This window comes from Phacochoerus africanus, chromosome 15, assembly GCF_016906955.1.
Source record: "Phacochoerus africanus isolate WHEZ1 chromosome 15, ROS_Pafr_v1, whole genome shotgun sequence".
Classification (NCBI taxonomy): domain Eukaryota; kingdom Metazoa; phylum Chordata; class Mammalia; order Artiodactyla; family Suidae; genus Phacochoerus; species Phacochoerus africanus.
The window spans coordinates 6606421-6625358 of record NC_062558.1 but is presented as its reverse complement, the minus strand read 5'-3'; the positions used below and the strand labels follow the sequence as shown (position 1 = coordinate 6625358).

The window sequence follows — 18938 nt, the reverse complement described above, 5'->3', positions numbered from 1 at the left end:
CCATCCCCCAATTGCTTTGGCACCCCGAGCTCTTGGGCTAAGCCCCACCCCTCTCCCAGCATCCTAAAGTTTGGGGGCTGCCTTCAAGTGAGAGAGTCCCTACCAGGGGTGTGCTGGAGGGACTTCTCAGGGCAGCTTGTCCTGAGAAAATGGGGGAAAGGTGATCGCTGCTGCTGTCTCGGCGGACATCGGTGTAGCTCCCTGGGAGACTCTGTGCCCTCTCCCCCTCCCACCAGCCCAGGCGAGCAGGGACCAAGCTTGCTTACTGTCACCTGACGCTGGGCAGCCACTGATCCCATTGGTGGAGCCAGATTCGGTCTGGCTCTCGTTCTTTCTCGCCTTCTCTGCCTCTCTCTCATCCACGCCGCTTTGATTTCGCTCTTGCTTCTCTCCTGGAGCTCGACTGGGAACATCGCCTCTCCGGGGGCAGCAGCATTGTGCGCAGAGCCAGGCAGGAGCTGCCTGCGGGGCATGGAAGAAGCCTTCTTGGCAGCCTCGAGAGGAGCCAGGGGAGTGAGTGAGCGCTGTTGCCTGTGACCCAGGCGTCCGGCTGTGCCCCTCTGCCTGGGGAGCCCGTCCACCCAGAGCTCTCTCCCCTCCTTGCCTTCCAGATCTTCCTCTGCAGAGCCCGGTGAAGCCAGGTGAGTGTTGTTCCCCCCCACCCCCCCAATCCAGAGCATCCTGCTGTAAATTCCGAGAGAGACTCAGGCGGCTGCGGGCTAGGACCTGGGGGCACCAGGGTCCTGCCACTGTCCACAGTGCCCACCTGGGATTGCTGGGGCTGACGACCTTGTCCCTTTTCCCCCAGGCCCTTGGCAAAGGGGTTCACAGCTGGACCTGATCCCCAGGGCACCACAGTCACCCTGTGACCATTCTGCTGCAGTCAGTGATGCCATCGGGGACAGCAGGGTGGGGGGACGTGTTACCTCTGGCTATGATGGCTCTTCTGAATGGGCATGGGCCGGGAGTATCAGTGTGCTCAGTGTGAGTGCCTGCTTGCCGGGGCACTGGAGGCTTGCTTGCGTACATAGTTTTGTGTGCTTGCACTTAGGCTCCTGTGTAGCTTTCGACTGCTGTGTTGCATGTCTAGGAACATACGTTTCTTGCACATGTGAGGTCCATGGTGGGGAGGGATCACTTATCTGAGTAGCCTGAGGGGGTGGGCAGTGCTGTGTGGGTGGTATGAGGCAGTATATTTAGGGGTGGACATATCACTGGTCATGCGTGGGGAGGGGCACGTTGTTGGGTGGGGGGAGTGCATGCGACCAGAGGGTTTCTATGTGGGGAGACACAACTCCAGAGCAGAAGGGGGCGTTGGCGGAGAGTGTAGGCAGAAGCCGTGGTCCATGGGCAGGCCCGCGGAGGTGCGCAAACCTGTTGGCATGTGAAGGATCAGGGCTGGCAGAGCCTGGCAGAGACAAACACATTTTCCAAGTCTGTGTCTTTGAGCCTGGAAAAGCCGTGAGAGAGGATACCAGAATATGGGCCCACGTTGACATGTGTGCAATTGCACATGCATGTGCAAGCGGGCGGAGGGGTTACATGCCTCCATGGAGGTGGCACGCATACATGCTGGTGCCTGTGGCCTCCTTTCTTCTCCAAATATGGCTTGTGGGAGGGCGTGTGTGCATATGTGAGCGTCTGCAGACGTGAACATGTGTGGGTCTGTGTGCAGGTGACAGCTTGTAGAGGGACAACTGTGGGACATTCTTAGAATGCAGAAGGTGGGAGCTACCTGAGTGGGTAGGTGAGTGTGTGGGGCGAGGCTGTCTGAGGAGGTGTGTGCCATGGTGTGCGGCAGGTGTGGGTGGGCATACCCAGTGCCTGTGCCTGTGTGACTGCCTGTGTGTGGGTGTGTAAACGGTTGCCTCGGGGTGGGTTACATGGGACTGTGGGTGTTTCTCAGGTGTTGTCTCAGCCCATCCCTCAAACCCTGCCTTTCCCCCTCATCTGGGCTTGGAGACCTGGGTGCACACCCACCCTTGTCCACAGGCTTTATTGTTCTCCCAGTGTCACTCGCTTCCACCCCTCCCCAAAGCTAGCATGGACGGGGGGTAGGATCTGAGCTCTCCTAGAACCGTAGAGAGGAAAGGCGGAGCCAGGTCCTGGAGACCCCTGCCAGCAAACACGGCTGCCCCTCTGGGAAGACTCTGACAAGAGGGGTGTGGGGTGGGAATAGGCGTCCAGCCCCTGAGGTAGGCATAGACTGGGTCCTACATGGGTGGGAGGTGGCTGCTCAGGCCCTCTGGGGCAGGTGTGTCTGTGTTGGGGTGTGTGGGTGTGCCTGTGTGTGCCTGTGGGGGGCACACATATGTCTCCTGAGAGAGCACCTCACCAGGAGCCCGAGGGATGGCAGCTCCCACCCCCGCTCCACACCGGTCCCCATGAATTACTAAGAGGTTTATTATCATACAGTGGTTTCTAGACACTTGATCCCATTCTGTTTTATTTTGGTGTGGACCTGGTAGCACCCCTGTGCTTATTTACTGTAGGATTCCCCATGCACGAAGCCACTGGTATTTGGCTGAACTTCACAACAGGTCAACACACACTTTAGGGTGGAAAGCTAAGATGGAACAAGGACTCTGGTGACAGCCTGGGACAGGTGAGGGTCATCACCCATATCCTTTGCCCTGTGCCCGCTGCCCAAGGAGCCCATGGTTTAATTTAGGGTGTCAGGCTCTAGAGCAGGCTTAATTGATGGGAAAGTGTGGGTTGGATCTTCTGGAAGCTATAAATAGAAGTACCTGTGTGAAGGCACAAGGTACCCTCACCCTAGGCGAGGCAGAGGGAAGGCAGAGAAAAGGAGACGACACTCCAGAAATGTGAGGGGTGCTGGTACGGGGCTTGAGGAAGACCCCGGAAAGCATGAGCCCGATGGGGTACTACGCATGTGCCCCGGGAGAAAGTCCAACCACATTCACAGTCCTGGCGCAGAGACAGTCCCTCTGCCTCCCTCTCACTTCCCCACCCTGTTCCCCAGTGCTCCCGTGAGCCAGGCCAAAGTCAAGGCCAGAGTCACCTCATCCTAGCTAAAGCACAGGTGAGAGTGATGGTGGTATGGTTCCTTCACACCTGGAAGAGCAGCCAGGGGTAGAAGCAAAGCAGTGAGAGAGGGAGGTGAGAGAAAAGACAATTCCTTGAGAGGGAAGGATAGAAGGAGGAAAAAGAAATCATGGTAAACCCATGTGCATCTGTGCAGACACACATGCCCCACGTGTCACACACACGAGGGGACACAACCTTAGCTTCATGATAAAGAGTTTGGGCTCCGGAGTCAGACATACCTGAGTTTAAATTATTTCCAGCTGTGTGACCTTTGGCATCTTAGTCCCCCCCCCACCTCAGCCACTGCATCTGTGAAATGGGGATATTAATATTACTGACTGGAGTTCCCGTGGTGGCTCAGCAGAAACGAATCTGACTAGCATCCATGAGGACACAGGTTCCATCCCTGGCCTTGCTCAGTGTGTTAAGGATCTGGCGTTGCCGTGAGCTGTGGTGTACGTCGTAGACTCGGATTGGATCTGGCGTTGCTGTGGCTATGGTGTAGGCTGGCAGCTGTAGCTCCGATTAGATCCCTAGCCTGGGAACCTCCATATGCCTTGGGTGTGGCCCTAAAAAAACAAAAAAGAAAAAAATACTACCTACCTACTTACTATGAGGCTTGCATGAGATGATGTCTGTGACATTATTAGTGCATAGTTGGCCTGCAATAGGTGTACGGGTAAAAACCAGTAATTTAAGAGTCAAGCAACAGAGGATCTGCCGAAAGAAAAATAAGAGTTGAAGAGTTACAGGTGAACAGGAGCCATGGCCCGGCTACCCTCTCCCCCCCCCCCCCCGCCCCCCGACCAGTAGACCCACATCATCTCTGTGGCACTTGTACTCCCAGCCCTGTGTCATGGTGACCCTTGCTGAGTCACCCCCAGGGAGGCGGGGACCTGAGCCTGAAAGCCCTGGCACCCTGGGCCTCTTGGCTGCCGGTGCCCTCTGCCGGTGCCCTCTGCCGGTCTCCCTGGTGGGCGCTTCCTGCCTCTCCCACGCCGCCTCGCCCTGTTCTCTCCACCCCACTCCTTTCTCTTTTCACGCCTTCTGGCTGAGGGCCCCCCTCCTCGGCTCCATCTGCTGCAAATCTGTCCCACCCAGCGTCTGCAGCATTCCCACTGCCTCCGCCACCTGTCAGGTGCCGTCTGCTCTGCAGACCCCTCTGAGGAGAGCCAAGAGCCCACAAGGGGGACACCCCAGCTCACCTTCGGTCCCACCCCTCCAGTCTTCCCTGTGCAATCTTCCCATCAGAATTGATGAGGCAGGTGCGCAGGATGGCTCCTCAAGGTTCCACCTTGCAAGGGATGTTGGGAGACAGACTTTCTAGAAGGTTCTGTGGTGGGGAGGGAGGTGCCGAGTTCTCCTCTCCCCTCAGTCTGTACAGAAGCCAAACCAGTGGGGAGCATGGAGCTGCTGTCCACGCCCCACAGCATCGAGGTCAACAATATCACCTGCGACTCCTTCCGCATCTCCTGGGCCATGGAGAACAGCGACCTGGAGCGGGTCACCCACTACTTCATTGACCTGAACAAGAAGGAGAATAAGAACTCCAACAAGTTCAAGCATCGGGTGAGTGCCCAGGGCCCCTCTTTCCAGCACTTGCCTTTGAAGGAGGCAGGTGACAACTGCGAGTCGGAAAGGCCTGACTCAAGTCCAGCTCTTCCTCTGTAGTCTCGGGAAGGTTATTTAACCTCTTTCCTCCACTGCTAAAAAGGGAATAGTAATAACGCCAGCTTGCGAGAGGCTTCACTGAGGTCACGTCTGTGCCCTGTCTGGCCTGGGCCCAGCACACGGCCAACACCGTTATCAGCATCACAGCTGGGCCTTCACACGGGGTGGGGCCACTGCAGTCACACCTGAGGATGGCGTCTCAGGGTCCGACAAAGCCCCCGGCTTCGGAAGCAGCTTTGTTATTGACTGGGTGGGCCACAGGGGCCATGGGCCCCTTTGCTTGGTCCTCAGTGATTCCCCCACAGGCCCCTGTGCTGCTCTCTGGCCCTCTGGCCTAGCCTCTGCCGCGTTTAGAAGAGGGATGGAGAATCCTCCGCTGGCCAGGGTGTCCTTTCCCTGGGTTCGAGGCAGTGCAGGAGGAAGGCTCCCATCTTCTCGAGCTGTCAGAGAGGCGGGGGAAGAGTGAGGTGGGAAGGAGCTGGTTCCCACGACGACCGCATCGTGTGGGTTACTCACCCTCTCTCTTTGGAGCCGGCTCTCCGATCTGGGTGTCTTTTGGCAGGCCAGTTGCCACGGTGACGTGAATGTTCAACGCCACCCCCTTAACCCTTCCCCCCCCAAAGACTAAGGCATATTTTCCCTTCCTCCCTGGCTTCTCAGCATTTGCCGTTGCCGTGGAGACGGCACTGCAGTGTGCAGCGCTCCCGAAGTCTCCCTCGAAAATGAAGGTCTCCCCGCCCTCAACTTTGCGGGTCTCCACCCCAGTGGCCTTTCTCTTCAGTTCCCAAGAGAACGGGCATGTGGGTTAAGGCGGTGCAGGTGGGGGAGAGTCTGTACGGCCTTCCCAACGGCCACTGCTTGCTTCTGCAGGAAAATGGTGGCCGGGCCACCGGGCCCCTGAATCTGGCCCTCCTCACAGGAAGGCGGCCCCTGGGGAGTGGGAGGCCTAGAGGAAGGCTAAGTGTGGGCCTGACCCCCCAATTTGACTCTTGGCTCTCGGTCTGCGTCCCGTTTTCTCAGGATGTCCCCACCAAGCTGGTGGCCAAGGCCGTACCACTGCCCATGACAGTGAGAGGCCACTGGTTCCTGAGCCCCCGCACGGAGTACAGCGTGGCGGTGCAGACGGCCGTGAAGCAGAGCGATGGGGAGTACCTGGTGTCTGGCTGGAGTGAGACGGTCGAGTTCTGCACGGGAGGTGAGGCCCTACCGTCCTGCTGCGTTGGCACGCTTGGTTTAATGACGGTCAAGGAGGGGACTTCATCTTAACCCAGCAGGCACTTAGGAGCAGCTGCCATATACAGACACCATGCTTTGGCCACCAGGGAGACCTCCATGGATGAGACCCACCCCTGCCCGCCCCCACCAAGCCTGTGGTGTGATGCAGGAGGCAGAAGTGAGCACTGCTAATTACGTTGACAATTCCGTTTCCAGAAAGGAATGGAGTTGCTTTTCTGCCTTGGGGCAAGTATAATGGTGGTAAAATGCACGTAACATAAATTTTACCATCTCAGCCATTTTTTCCGTTAGAGTCCAGCAGGGTTGCGTACCTTCACGCTGGCCGGCAATCCATCTCCAGAACTTTTTCATCTTCCCAAACTGAAAGGCTATGGCCATAACCAACAGCTCCCCATTCCCCCCTCACTCCAGGCCCGGGCAGCTACCCTCCACTGTAAATCTGACTACTCTTGGGACCTCCTGTGAGGGGAATCATACAGTATTTGCTCTTCTGTGATTGCCTTATTCATTTATTTATTCATTTTTATTCTATTGGTCTTGTCTTTATTTTTTTTTAATTTACTTTTAATGCTTTTATTTTCCCTGTTACAGTTGGTTTACAGTGTCCCATCAGTTTCTACTGTACAGCAAAGTGACCCAGTCACACATATAGACATGCTTACTTCTCACATTATCCTCTATCATGTTCCATCATAAGTGACTAGCTCTAGTTCCCAATGCTGTACAGCATGGATTGCCTTATTCATTTAGTACGATGTCCTCAAGGTTCATCTGTGTTGCAGCGTGTGTCACAATTTCTTTCCTTTTTAAGGCTGAATAATATCCCATTGTGTGGATGGACCACATTTTGTTTACTGATCATTGGTCAATGGACAATGATCTTATTTTGTTTGTCCTGGGCCTCCACTTGGCCTGGGAAAACTTATCTTACAAACTGGCCTAGCAGAACTTAGCTTGCAAGTTCCAGCATGAACAACACCAGGCTTCTGTGAACTTGGTCACTGATGACCCAGGATCTGCCCCATAATATTGCACTCTTCTGGTGTCCACGGGGAGAATTTGCCCCAGATTGCCCTCTGCCACAAGGAAGGGGCAGGAACACTCTTAGCCTCAGGTCTCGGAGGCTGCTAGTTCCATCCTCTGCCAAGGTCTGTCCCCAGAGTCTCCTTGACCTGCCTTCCTCTTTTGAATTGTGGGGTTTTTTTTTTTCTTTCTTCTTCTTTTTTTTCTTTTTAGGGCCACACATGCGGCACATGGAGGTTCCCAGGCTAGGGGTCTAATCGGAGCTCCAGCTGCCGGCCTACTCCACAGCCACAACAGCATAGGATCTGAGCCGCATCTACGACCTACACCAAAGCTCACAGCAGATCCTAAACCCACTGAGGGAGGCCAGAGATCAAACCCACAACCTCATGGTTCCTAGTTGGATTCGTTACCACTGTGCCACAGCAGGAAATCCTCCTTTTTCTTTTTTTTGTCTTTTTAGGGCTGCACCTGAGGCATATGGAAGTTCCCATGCTAGGGGTAGAATTGGAGCTGCAGGTGCCGGCCTATGCCACAGCAACACCAGATTCAAGTGGCATCTGTGACCTACACTGCAACTCATGGCAACACTGGATCCTTAACCACTGAGCAAGGCCAGGGATCAGACCTGCAGCCTCATGGAAACAAGTTGGTTTCGTAACCTGCTGAGCCACAGCAGGAACTCCAAGTAGTGTTTTTTTCTTAGCTCGTCTGCAAAACCCACTCTCTGGAGGTGCTCCTGCACCTTGGAAGGAAAGCCTCTTGGTTTACCCAGGAATTCTACATGGAGTGGGAGTTCGCTAACACTGGGGAGCTGGGGATGGCTGCAATTGCCAACCCAGCACCCTGGCCAGGGCTGTATCAGCAAGCAGGAAAGGGCACATTTTCCTACTCTGTGCAAAGGCACTTCTAGGCTAGGGGCAGCCCTGCCTGGGCCCCAGGACTCCAGCCTCCGGCCCTGGCCCACAGAATCCAATTTTACTCACCTGTTTCCACACTCCCTCTTTCTCCTGGGATGCCCCAGACCCTGGCTTGGCTAAACATTCATCTTGGTTCTCTGCAGTTTTCGCATGAGCCCCCACCTGAAATTACAGCTGGCTCCCATGTGGCGGTGCTGGTGGCCTCCTACTGCCAGACTTGAGGCGCTCTCTCCGGGGGACCTCGGTCTCTTCTCTCAATTCTTCCTTTGCCTCTTGGTCCTCTTTTCACACAAGGGTGATCTGGGATTATGGCCCTCGGGGCCTGCAAATGACTGAATAACTGGGCAGCCCTCTGCCCTTTGCTGATGCAGAGCTCTGAGCCTCTTGCAATAGGGTTGCAGAAGTGACAAGGACAGACAGCAACCAGGAATCAATCCCCAGCCAGGCGAGGTGGGCCCCTTCCTATCTGGTCTGAGCTGCTGTGGACTGTTTGGTCTCCCCTGTGCCCTGAGGACCCCTTCCTATCTGGTCTGAGCTGCTGTGACTGTTTGGTCTCCCCTGTGCCCTGAGGACAGATGGGCATTGAAGCACTCGGTGATCTGGGGTGGGGGCAGGGTGGGGGGAGGCTGTGGTCCCCTACCTGACCCTCAGCTCATCCACCTGGCCTCTTGCAGATTATGCCAAGGAGCACCTGGCCCAGCTGCAGGAGAAGGCTGAGCAGATTGCCGGCCGCATGCTCCGCTTCTCCGTCTTCTACCGAAACCATCACAAGGAGTACTTCCAGCACGCCAGGTACGTTGCAGCACCCCACATCCCCCCTGCCCCCAGGGCCTGCCAGGCCTCCCCTTCCTCCCCTGGCTCTGCCATCATGCTGGTGGTCTGATGTCACTTCCACCCAGTCAGTTGCCAGACCCTGCTCTGGAGTCCTCACCCCATCAGAACCCAGGCTGGCTCTGGGGGGACGTTGGGCCCCCGGGAAGGAGAGGGCTCTCAGGATGGGACTGCCTGGGGGTACTGTGCTAACAGGACTGAATAAATAAGGTCCTGGATTCGATCCTCCTTTCAGAGAGTTCCTTTCACTGGCTTCTAAGGCTGCAGGTCAGCTGTCCCTCCAATTCAGGCCTGGGTCCCAAGGGCGGTGGTGAGGGGGTTCTGAGCATGGAGAGCCATGGTCTTCAATCTGTGTTCAGGGAAGCCTGAGGGCTCCAGGGAAGGCTCTCAGGGCACCCTTTAGGGTGGTGCTGAGGTGGGTGCTGCTGAAGAAATCAGAGGTTGAGGCCTGCTAAGCCCTGCTCCCGACATCCAATCAGAGCCACTTCAGTTTTATTGCCTGTGACCTGCCTGTGTGTAATTTTCTTTAGGGATAAAAGAGAGGGATTCAGTTTGAATATCTGAAATCTTAAAAAAAAAAAAAATGTTTGAAGGAAGTTCCCCTGTGGTGCAGCAGGTTAAGGACCCGGTGTTGCCAGGTGTAAATCAAAACTGTGGCACAGGTTTGATCCTTGGCCTGGGAACTTCCACATGCTGCTGGTATGGCCAAAAAAAAAAAAAGGAGAGAGAGATAAAAAATGTTTGAAAATTGGTGATCTGATCCAACACCCTCAGCCTACATATGGGGAGGCCTGAGGCCCAGAGTGCCAGCAAGTCACTAGTTACTTAAGACAGTCAGGACCAGGTAAGAGTGAGCCAGGACCCCGGGCTGCCCATCGTCCCCATGCTGGTGTTTGTACTCAAGAAGAGAGGCCATAGGTGAGGTGAGTGGTGAGGACACTGGCCCGCTTTGGGCGTCTCTAACCAGTAAGCAAGGGAGAGACAGAGAGTACCCATACGTGCCAGAATGTAAAGATGAATAAAGGTACAGTACCCCTCCCGCCCCACTTTGCAAACCTCCAGGGTCTTGAAATAAGTATGCACGATTGGTGAGTTCAGCATTCTGCACGTGTTAGGTGGTCAAAATTGTGTTGAATGTAAGTGCATGCTGTTCCTAGAAGGTTTTAGAGACGAGGGGACACCTGTGTTGGGCCTCAGGGGGATGATTAGAAGTTTGCCAGGCCAGGTGGAGAAAGGTGGGAAGGGCGGTCCAGGCAGAAGGAAGAGCACTGCAAGGATACAGAGGCAGGAAAGAGCTTGGGTGCATTCCCGCCCTGCTGGAGCCTGTTACCTGAGGGTAATGGGGGTGGTGGGAGGTGGGGCCACAAAGACCAGATCTTCATGACTTTGCTTTTTGTGCAAGTCCCATCAAAGGGTTTTAAGCTGAGGAGTGGCAGGTTCAGATCTCTCCTCCGTGAAGGAGTGGGCTGGATCAGCCCATCTCCAGGGCCCTCCCTTCTCTCGCATTCTGGAATGCTCTATTTGTGACTGGTGGAGGCGGTAGCTGGTGGGAGAGCTGGGAGCTGGGCGGACTCCCTTCTTGGTCGCACGCAGCAATCAAGCCTCAGTCCAGCTAACAATGGCATTTTCTCTTCCCCTTGGCATTTCTCCCTGGGGTGGGCAGGACCCACTGCGGGAACATGCTGCAGCCCTACCTGAAGGACAACAGCGGCAGCCACGGCTCCCCTACCAGCGGCATGCTCCACGGCGTCTTCTTCAGCTGCAACACGGAGTTCAACACAGGCCAGCCCCCGCAGGACTCCCCCTATGGCCGCTGGCGCTTCCAGATCCCCGCCCAGCGCCTTTTCAACCCCAGCACCAACCTCTACTTTGCGGACTTCTACTGTATGTACACGGCCTACCACTACGCCATCCTGGTGCTGGCCCCCAAGGGCTCCCTGGGGGACCGCTTCTGCCGTGACCGCCTGCCCCTCTTAGACATTGCCTGCAACAAGTTCCTGACCTGCAGCGTGGAGGACGGGGAGCTGGTCTTCCGCCACGCCCAGGACCTCATCCTGGAGATCATCTACACTGAGCCCGTCGACCTGTCCCTGGGCACCCTGGGGGAGATCAGTGGGCACCAGCTCATGAGCCTCTCCACTGCGGATGCCAAGAAAGACCCCAGCTGCAAGACCTGCAACATCAGCGTGGGCCGCTAGGGACGCCTAGGGAGCTGGGGGGCGGGGGGCTAGGGAGAGATGGCAGACGGGGCGGTGATGGGAGGCATAGGTGCAGGGAGCTGGCCTTCTCTCCCCTGCCCCCCTGCTCCCTCCACGCCATCCATCTCCCTCTTCCCTTCCCCTCCCCAGCGCATTGGAGGCAACAGAGGGTGGTCCCCTTGGTAGGCATGGCCCACCCATGCCTGGTGGAGTTGGGAAGGCTTCTTAGCCTCAGCAGGTGGGGGGTGGGGGGCGGGTGGATTTCGGGAGACTTCCCCGTTCCTCTAGTTTCCCTGCCCTGCTGTTTCTTGCCTCATCCCAGGCCTCCATGTCAGGAGATCTGCCACCTAGGGTTCTCCCCGGGAAGCCTCTCCTTTCCGAGGCCCACTTGTAGCTTGCCTGCCTCCAGAGGTGAGGCGAGAGCTGTGGGCGTGATCTTCCTTAGCCCCACCCACCCCGCTCAGGGCCAATCACAGAATGCCCCTCCCCTTGAGCTGGGCCTGGGGCTTCCCTCTATAAATAGTCTTCTGCACAGCTGTGACCACCCCCATCCCACCCCACCTCCTTGCCCCGCAACGCCCTCTTCCTGCATGGGGAGAGCTGTCCCTCCCCTTCTCCGCTTCCCCCCTAGAAAAGGGCCCTCTTTTCTCTTGGCTTTGGGGGCACCTGACTGCTGAGGTTTTCCCCTTCTGTCTGGAGATGGTATAAACCCCGAACTTTCCTCTTGCTCAGAGGGAGGAAGGGGTCTGCCGGAATCTGCAGTGGCCAGCCTCTGGGGTCGAGGAGGGGGAAAGAGACCCCTGAGACCCAGAGGGACCCCCCCTTCTTAGCAAGGAGTGGGAAGTCTCACGCCGAGGGGACCCGATGCTGAACTGGAAGTTGAGGGCGTTCCCGCAGAGTCCTGGCACCCTGCCTGGCTGCGCGCTTGCTCTCTCTCTCTGTCGCGGTGCCGCCACCGCACTGTGCCTGTGTGTGATCTGGACTGTGGCTTCCCTGCCTGCCACCCCTCGCGGCCCCCCGCCCACTGGCACTGTCGGCTTCCCACCGAGCAGCGAGCCTATTGGCGGAGAGCCCCCTCCCCGGGGAGTTCTTGGTGAAGTCCTTCCTGGGTCACGCAGCCTTTTCACCTGTTTCCTACTTTTGTAGGGCTTGTGGGAGTGGTGAGGGTGGACCCCGGAGACCAGCAGATAGGGTGGAGTGATGGGGAGAAGTGTCCACTAAGGCAGCCAGCTGTTTGGGGGACGAAGTGGTGACATCAGGTGAGGAGAGCAGCCCCCACAGTGACAGCCTGATATCTGTGATGAAGGACATGAGAGGGCAGCAGGCCAACAAGGCCATATCTCAGTGAGTGGCAGTTGGGACAGCTGGTCGCCTCTTCTATAGCCACAGGGAGTGGTGTGATCAGCTGTCTCAGTGGCATGGATCAGGGCTGGGGGCGGTGGGAGATGCATGGAGGAGAGGACATGGGCCCCAGTCCCTTTCCCCTCTGCTGAGGGGGTGGCTGCTGCCCTCCCCTACCCCGTATCTGCCCTGGGTTGGGGACATACCCGCCTGTGCTGTGCTTGTGCATTAATAAAACCACCATGGCCTGAGAGCCCTGCCTCTCCTTGGGCTTGGGGGCAGGGGCGGGGGGGGGGGAAGCTGTATAGTCACAGGGGAGCTCAAATGAGGATGCCCGCCAGGACAGGCCACCCAGAACCATCTCCAAGGGTGTTACACATCTCACTGTGGGTGGCAGGGCTCCAGGAGCAGAGCCGTATTTCCAGCTTGGGAAGGACTTTGGAGGTCGCTCGGCGCTACCCAGCAGTTTGCCAATAGGAGGACTGAGGGCTCTTAGGGGAGAACCTATAGCAGTCTGGAGGCCCAGTTGAGGTCGACAGGCCACCTCATTTGGAGCCCTGCCCCTGCAGCAGCCTGCCGCTGCATCAAACCTGGATGCCACTGAATTCCCCTCCCCCAGAGCCTGAGTGTCCCCTCTCCAGCAGGGCTCCTTTGCAGATCTGAGTCACCTCTGTGTCTATTATTATGGACTTATTAAAATGATCCTCTGCTGGAGTGGAAAAGCTCCAGAAAAATTAGAGTCACCTTCCTGACATTGCCTGGCTCAGGGCCAAATGAACATGTGTCATCCCAAGCTTGGGACACAGCCTCTTTGCACTAGGAAGAAAAGCTGACGGGCACATGCCACTTCCTGAGGGTCTACTATGTGCCAGACATCCAGCCAAGTACTTTCACACACATCAGCTCCTCTAGTCCTCATAATGGCTCTGAGCTGTATTATTCCCATTTAACAGATGAAGAAATTGAGGCACAAAGTGGTTAAAAGGCTTGCCCATGTCTTATAGCCAGTAGGTGGCAATGCCCAGGATTTGATTCAGAAGCTAGAATCTTCCCATTTCACTGCCCTGTCTCCGCAGTGTATGCTAGGGACCACCTGGGGTGGTAAGACAGGTGGGGCTGGTCTTAGACACAGTGGCCCTCCCAAGGGCGTCCATGGCACTTCTGGCTGACCTTGGCCATGCCTAGTTCTTGAATAACACCAGGGGGGGCTGTGGAGTCACAAATGCCAAGGAGGTTTATTTTAAAAGAGTGGTGGGGAATATTTGGAATCCAAGATTCCAAGGTTGGGGAGTGACCTCCAGGGTCCATCCTTCTGCCTCTGGGCAGGACCACTCCCCCCAACACTAGCTGAGGGGTTTTCAGAGTCTTCCAGAGACACATGCTTCAATCTTCCTTTTGCAAACCCTTCTGAGGTTCTTAGGAGGAGAGACTGGCTCCCAGGTTTCCCTTCATGGGGTTGGTGGTGCTTCATGCAGGTTTCCTCTCGAGAACCTGCGCCTCCCTCTTCTCTCTAGATGGCCGTGGGCCAAGGCACCCATCAAACAGAGCTGGGTCAGGGCATCTGGTGGAGTCTGGCCCCCCATGCCTTCTGACCTGTGTCCCTCTAATCTAACCTGGTGGGAGGAGAGAGGTCTACTTCGTTTACACACACACACACACACACACACACCCCTCCCCGGGCTGGAGATAGAGGACAGCCTTTGTGGCCAGAGAGAGCAGCAAGTTGAAGGACGACCTTGGGCTGCAGCTCCCACTGTCCAGTAGAAGGGCCCTGACTTAGCCCCGCTCCAGGGCAGGCAGGGAGGGAAAACGAAGTCAAGGCCACCAAGGGGCACCTCCGGGTTACAAGTGGGGTGTTCCACTGTGTAGGCGCAAATACAGACACACCCAATACACACGCATGGCCTCACACTCTCACCCCCACCTCTGACACACACACACACAATTACACAGGTGCAGTCTCTTCTGCCCAGATATACACCCATATTTCCTTTCCTTCTGGCCAGCATCCATCTTTCTTTTCTTTTCTCTTTTCTTTTTTCTCTTCTCTTCTCTTCTCTTCTCTTCTCTTCTCTTCTCTTCTCTTCTCTTCTCTTCTCTTCTCCTTCCTTCCTTCCTTCCTTCCTTCCTTCCTTCCTTCCTTCCTTCCTTCCTTCCGTCCGTCCGTCTGTCTTTTTAGGGCCGTAGCCATGGCATATGGAGGTTCCCAGGCTAGGGGTCGAATCGGAGCTGTAGCAGCTGGTCTACACCACAGCCACACAACGCCAGATCTAAGCCGTGTCTGTAAACTACACCACAGCTCATGGCAACACCGGATCCTTAACCCACTGAGCAAGGCCAGGGATTAAACCCGCGTCCTCATGGATGCTAGTCAGGTAACCACTGAGCCATGACGGGAACTCCCCAACATCTTTCTTTTAATCCTGGGTGGATGTCAGCCCCCCCAGGGAAGTGGGAGGGAAGGTGCCAGCTCTGAGGACCCTCAAAGTTTCATATGTGTCTCCTCTGTGTGTTAAGAAAAGAGGTGGCCAAGGTCCCAAGGAAAGGGACGAGGAGGGACCATCCGCTGAAATAGAGGGAGGCCTTCAGGAAGCTGAGCTGAGGGGATTGGCCATAAAACAGCTTGGCCACAGCATCTGGAAGAGATTGGAACCAGATGTTCCTAGGATGGGGGAGGGGACGGTTGTGAGGCTGGTGGGGGGCTGGAGCAGGAGAAGCAGACTGGTCAGCAGGGGGCTGGGTTGGGGGCCTCTGGACTCTGGGGAAAACATCTGGCCATCCTCTCCCTGTCTCCCCCGCTCCTCAAATCAGGCTTTACTATTTTTGCAAACTGGGGCAGCACATCTTCTCACAGATTCTAGAATCAGCCTTTTGTGTAGGGACAGTCAAGCACAGGGTGTGACTTGGGAGGTGCCCAGAAAGGCTACCAGCTAGCCAGAAATATGTCCCCTGCTGCCACTCAAGCCCCACCCTGCTGTGGGCTAAGCATTGCCCTCCCTGGTAAGCCAAGTTCTGCGCTAAATTCCTAATGCAAGGCTGGAAACTGGTGAACCCAGAAGATTCCTTTTAGCATAGGAGAAGCGCAGTCCAAGAGCTGGAAAAACACTCTGCAGAGGGCAGAAAAAGCAGGCCCACTTACAGAAAGCCTGTTGGCCAGGTGCTGTGACGGGCTCCCTCCAAAGTGTCACTCTTCCTTTCTTGAAAACTTGTGCTGTCATTCATTCCTGTGTCTAGATGGAGAATCCAAGGTTCAGAGAAGTTAAATGACTCACTCAGGGGCACGCAGCCACCAAATGGGAGAGCTTGTGTTCAACACTGGCTGTGTTTGCATTTAAGTTTCTAACCTTCTCATGACTGAGAAGCATGTGGGGTTGGAGGCGGGTGGGGGGGGGGTCGAGGGAAAAAAAAGACCTGAGGGGACAGCAGGGCACCCAATTTTTCTTTTGCAAATGAGCCAAAAGTTGGCCCTGGAAGCCCCCAGCTGCCTCAGGAGCCTGGCCCCATCCTCTGGCTCCTGGAACCTAGATGCTTACAGGAAGTGGTTGCTGGGGAAAGGTGACAGGCTAGGGAACAGAGGCCTGGGGCAGGGACAGCTGGCCAATGTCACAGGGCAAAGCAAGGCAGAGCCAGGTCTCCTGATCACCAGGAGCTGGTGTCCTGTCCTCCAAGGGCTGGGGATGTGTGCCCAAATGGAGGAGCCTGGAGCTTCGGGCTATGTAATTATCTCAACCTAGTTACCAGGTTGGGAGCGCAGTCTGGGGCAGGTCCATCCTAGCTCTTCTGCTGTTGGGCAGGCACTCAGGACCCAGGGGACCTCAGGAAGACCTTGGGGACTTGGAGACAGTTGGAGGAGCAAGCATTCCTTCCTCTGACGTGGAGTCACCTGAATGGTTGGGCAGCCGCACTGAAGTTTGTCTGGTCTAGAGGCCTGCAGCAGCCCAAAGATGGAGGAGTGGTGGAGTCTAGAGAATACGTTTATTGATGAAGTTCTGGAATGCCTATCGGCAGCCTGCGGCCAGCTCCTGACCAGCCTTTACCATCCAGGGGCAGCTCCTGAACGTGGGCCGGGGAAGACTGGGAGGGCCCACCAGCCCGGGCGAGGCATTAAGCCCCAGTCTATGGTGGTGATGGAGTCTTGGGACTGATGCCTCGGTGGCTACATGGGTCAGTCCTGAGCTGCCTCCAGCTGTGCTGTTGCTGTTCATAGTGGCCCTGTTCTGGGTGGAGGACTGGAGTACTCCCTGTGGGCGTGAGCCCTGCAGTCTAGACAGGGCTATGATCCTGGCTCCCCTCACACAAATGGCTTGTGAACTGGGAGTGTGGTCCTCTAAGTTTCAGAGGAACCCCGAGGGCTGGCGAGGGGAACTGTGACAACTGACTATAAATTCTGCCCTGGAGCTGATGCCAGGCTGGTTGGCAGAGTGTCTGGGTGAGATGCCCGGGACTTGGGGGCCTTTTCATTTGGCTCATGGCCCTCGGGGCTGTCCCCAGCACTTCAGTCAGAAGAGATGGGGGCAGAGAGGGGTGGCTGTGACATCACAGCCTGTGACCTCACTGGCCTGCTGGCCATCACCCACTCCCTCACCTGCTGTCAGGACTGGAAGAGAGGGCTTCAGTCTGACTGTGGGTGCTGGTCCTGCACACACATTAGATACCAGCCATGTGTCTGGTTTCCACGGCTGCTTTCTGCTTAAAGGACCAATATGGGCTGCACTGTTGCCCATACTGTTCCCTGGGGCTGGGTGCCCCCATATGGTCCAGACAGCATCTGGTACAACATCCTCTGTAGCAGGGAGGAGTGTGGGGCCAGTAAAAGACCTACAGTCCCCCTGAAGTCTCCCCGGCCTGGGAGCAGGCTGCCCACTCACGCTGGAATCTGGGAGTGGCCAGCCCAGGCAGAGAACCTGGGTTCTTGCTGGGCCTTTCCTGTGAGATCCATGGAGAGAAAGGGGAGAGAATCTCCTTTGACCGGAAGGAGCAGGGATGCGGTTTCTTTCCTCCTGGCCTCGGGGAGATGGGTCTGGGCCTCACTGCTGGCTGGGAAGGAGGAGGCAATGGCAGGAAGGAGGAGGCCAGACGAGACACAGCCGTAGGTCATCTTGGGAGAGGGGGCCAGAGCTGGAATGTTTGCTCAGTGGCTGCTGAGTGTCTGGTTCTTGTCTCCATGAGAGAAGGACCTGTGGGGCCAGCACTTGGGGTCTGATCTTCAGGAAGGCAGGCCCTGGGGGCTGACTGGTGGAACTGATCTGGCTGGTGCTCATGTTCTGGCTCCCGGTGGCTTGCCTAGCCCGGCACCTGGACCCAGAGATGGGAGGCCTGGATGGACAGACCCACACCACCCTTTTATACTCTGCCTCCCTCTCCACCAGCCTTTTGACAGAACGTTCCACCCCTGGTGTGGGAAGGCCGAGAGCAGTGCATGTGTGCAAGGCATCTGTATCTGTGCGTGCCGGAGTGTGAAATCACACCCTCGGGGACCCTGGAACTGAAGGAAGGAAGGGAGGCCAGTGGGGCCAGGTGTCCTGGCTGCGGGCCAGCCCCATGCACATCTGGAATTTGATGCACCCTCCCCCCTGGCCCCCACGTCCCAGACAGCATCTGGCACAGGATACAGGCTGTAACACTTTCGGTTTATTGGCTGGGGTGCCCTGGTGTGGCCAGCCAGCCACTGGGCCTGAGAGAAGCCCTGTCTTGCTGCCCCACCCCCTCCCCTTCATCTTCCCACTGTGGCTCCTGTGGGATGAGTATGGAAACACACGCCCCAGGAAACAGAGGGAAGTGGGGGCTTAAAATAAAACCAAATCTGGGTTGGAGAAGGGGTGGGAAATGTACATTACGATAAAGATATGCCACTGGCTATACACAATACAGCGTGTAGAGACCGGCAGGGAAGGTGGGCGGGTCCTGCTGCCTGACCCTCACCCACCAGGGAAGGCCCCCAGAGAGGAATGGCCACTTCAAGTGTCTCAGTGAAAGCTCTGGCTCCCTGGCCCTGGCCCCTCGCTCCCGCAGGGGCGAGGGAGGAAGGGGTCGAGGGGCAGTGGCTCATGGAGGAGTCCAATGCCCCACCTCCTGAGGACAGCTCCACCCAGACCATCGGCCCCAGGTCCTGGCACCTGGGGGATGGGGGTGGGGTGCCCACCCCCCGCTGTCCGGCTCAGGTGACCGAGGGCAGCGGGCCTCCCGTCCCCGGCCGTGTGAGGGCAGTGGTCACTTCCGGCTGTGCAGCGTGTCTTGGAACTTTGTGCTGGTGTACCGCAGGTGGAAGCCTTTTTTGGTGATGGTGTCATCCGAGTGGAATTTCACCAGGACAGAATCTCCCGCCGAGTACACCTCCTCGGGAGGCTGACAGAGGAAAGGGGGAGGCATGAGGCTGAGGACCCGGGGCTGGGGGTGTTGTTTCCCTCCCCGAGTTCCTCTGCTGGAAGGAAGACTTCCACCAGATTCCCCCAGATCCTTGTAGGGCGAGGAGAACGCTTGCCAGCAGGAGTTTAACGGGGCACCTGGAGGGTTGTTGGGGTGGGGGGGCAGAGGAGCTTCAGTTAGAGTCACATTTCCATTCACACCCAGCACTGCCACTAACTAGTCAGCTACGAAGTCTTAGGCAAGGAGCTGCCCCTCGCTGAGCCTGACTTCCCTTAAGAGCAAACAGGAGCAGGGAGTTCCCGTT

The 18938-nt window shown here is 56.7% G+C and overlaps 2 protein-coding genes across 6 annotated transcripts in view; one reads left to right on the top strand and one right to left on the bottom strand.

The window, feature by feature from the left end:
• Positions 1-228: 228 nt before the first annotated feature.
• PHYHIP (phytanoyl-CoA 2-hydroxylase interacting protein) lies at positions 229-12521 on the top strand. Its single transcript, XM_047762301.1, has 5 exons — positions 229-641; positions 4424-4617; positions 5740-5914; positions 8573-8690; positions 10393-12521. The coding sequence occupies exons 2-5, from the start codon at positions 4453-4455 to the stop codon at positions 10925-10927; spliced, it is 993 nt and encodes a 330-aa protein (XP_047618257.1). The 5' UTR covers positions 229-641; positions 4424-4452; the 3' UTR covers positions 10928-12521.
• A 5358-nt stretch (positions 12522-17879) lies between these two features.
• BMP1 (bone morphogenetic protein 1) overlaps positions 17880-18938 on the bottom strand; it is a 45199-nt gene continuing 44140 nt past the window's right edge. For all 5 annotated transcript variants that reach the window (XM_047760142.1, XM_047760143.1, XM_047760144.1 and 2 more), the window contains one exon: positions 17880-18613. In XM_047760142.1, the coding sequence (XP_047616098.1) occupies positions 18479-18613 (135 nt within the window). In that variant the 3' untranslated portion in view covers positions 17880-18478. The remainder of the gene's footprint in view (positions 18614-18938) is intronic.